Raw genomic sequence first — 2,188 nt, 5'->3', positions numbered from 1 at the left:
AAAAAAAAAAAAAAAAGGAAAAAAAAAAGAAGATACTTACCCCTTAATGAGCATGTCTAAAAAACTCACCAAGCTTAATTAATTCTTTATAACACCTCATATAATCCTGGCAATAAATCAGGATAGGTATTGTTCCTCCTAGTTGACAGACAAGGAATTCTCAGTTCACAAAGGTTGAGGGTCACAAAGCCACAATGTAGTGGATCCAGAAATGCAGGCCCACCTGACTCTGATGTTTGTAATCTGAACTATTCCTGAAATTAGAGACTTAGAAAGATCAAAGTTTCGCATAAAATAGTGTCTATGCTCTGAGAATCATTCTCTAAAGCAGGAAAACTAGTGGAAAGGACCTTCAGGAAATCAAATAGAGAAGTAGATACATTTCTGCACCAAGCCTTCCTGGGGGTATTCTACGATCTTACGGTAAGGTGAGGAGTGTGGCCCTATTTCGATGCCACAGTCTCTGCAGGAGAAGCATTCCCAGTGGTCTATGTATGGGCAGCATCCTCCTCCTTGTGGGTTTACTGTACATCCGTGCTATTTGGTCACTTCACAGGCTCAGCTGAAAGAAAAACAAGATGACTTTTTTAAGCAGAACGTGAAAGCATCATCAGATTATTGCATGGCTTTACTTCAGGAGATTTTTGGTCCTCTAGAAGATGATGTGAAGCGGGGTTTATTTTCTAAGCCAGGAGGTTACCGTCTCTTTATTCAGAGGAAACAGGAGCTGGAGAAGAAGTACCACCAGGCACCCAGAAAAGGGATCCAGGTAAAGTATGTAGTGGGGACCATTTCTGGGGACTTGCTGAGGAGATTCTCTCAAACCCCACTGGGCACAAGGAAAATGGCACTGTGATTGGTATGTCGTGCCCCTGCCTTTTATCCATACATTTGCTTATTCATTCAATAAGAGAGCCTCCCATCAGACAGATAGCAGGGTCCTCCTTGGAAGCATAGATAGAGCACTTAAAAAATATTTGTCGAATTCAGTCATTGATTTATTCACCTGATCATTCAACATTGGCTGAAATACATGTATACCAGGCATGTGTCAAGTTGATGGGGATAGAGCAATTAAAAGAAAAGAAAAAAAAGACTAAGTTCTCTGCACTTCTCCAAAAAGTTCCCAGGGAATGCAGATGCTGTGGGTCCACTGAACACATTTTGAACAGCATTTTGATTACAAAGAAATTCAGAGGCTGGAAGATAGAAGACAATGCAGAAACTGGTAGGAAAAAGGTTCTTGATCAATGCACATAACACTCCAGAGAGGAATGGAATTAATGTCCTCTAGCCAACGACTCATAGGAATTGGTCTCAAGCATGCCGACCTTCAGATGAGAACTATCAGTTTTCCTTGGTCTCCTGCTTGCTGGCTCCCCTGCAGATCTTGGGACTTGCAACTTCCATAATAGTAGACAGAAACGGAGTGGAACGCACTGGACCGGCCCAACTCTGTGAGCTCTGTGAGTCACCCCCAGCCCAGCCCCACTTGCGGGGCGAAGCCTGACTGCTCCCCGCCCGCCTGGCTCCTGCCTACCAAACCAGGCCAGGCACCCACAACAGAGCTGCCTCCATTTTCTCGGGTGGGGGCGGAGACGGCCGGCTTAGGGCAGGCAGGCCAGCCATCTCTGCTTGGCGTGGCTCCTCACTGAGACGTGCCATTTGCTTACCTCGATGCGGGGCACCCCAGGGCCTGTGGACCGGCCTACAATCCCACTCTCCCCGCGGATCTCTGACGGGGCTGGTAGTGTGGGGAGCCACCGACCAGCATCGGGAGGGCAGGGAAGAGGAGCCCGCCCAGATCGTCTCTCCACCACACCCTGGGCATCGGCCCCAGGTAAACTCCCTGTTTCCGGGAGGCAGATACCATCTCTGCGGGCCTCAGGTAGGAAGAGCCCCTAACTGATTTCTGGTGGGGAGAGGGGAGCCCGGAGTGCTCTGGAGCTACATTGAAGCTACCGGAGAGCTCTCCCGGAGGGCCAACCCGTACTGGGGGGAGTCAAAGAGGAACTGTGTGCTGAGGGACCCTCCCCGGAAGAGCTTACACCCGGCAGTTGGAGAGACTGGACACTTTCTGGGCAGGGCAGGGCAGGGCACAGCTTTGATGTCTCAGCTGAAAGACAAGGTTTGTAGAAGACACCCCTCAGCCCTGTTCTGAGCACACAGAGTGGGGAGGGGTCCGGCA

The 2,188-nt window shown here is 49.3% G+C and overlaps 1 protein-coding gene across 1 annotated transcript in view; it reads left to right on the top strand.

Moving 5' to 3' along the window:
* LOC103610287 (interferon-induced guanylate-binding protein 2-like) overlaps positions 1–856 on the top strand; it is a 5,490-nt gene extending 4,634 nt beyond the window's left edge. Inside the window, exon 4 of the mRNA XM_008594486.1 lies at positions 557–856. Within this exon, the coding sequence (XP_008592708.1) occupies positions 557–856 (300 nt within the window). The remainder of the gene's footprint in view (positions 1–556) is intronic.
* Positions 857–2,188: the final 1,332 nt, after the last annotated feature.

This window comes from Galeopterus variegatus, unplaced genomic scaffold (genome assembly GCF_000696425.1).
Source record: "Galeopterus variegatus unplaced genomic scaffold, G_variegatus-3.0.2 Scaffold10882, whole genome shotgun sequence".
Classification (NCBI taxonomy): Eukaryota; Metazoa; Chordata; class Mammalia; order Dermoptera; family Cynocephalidae; genus Galeopterus; species Galeopterus variegatus.
Note: the sequence above shows the minus strand (reverse complement) of the source record. Positions and strands in the feature narration are given on the sequence as shown.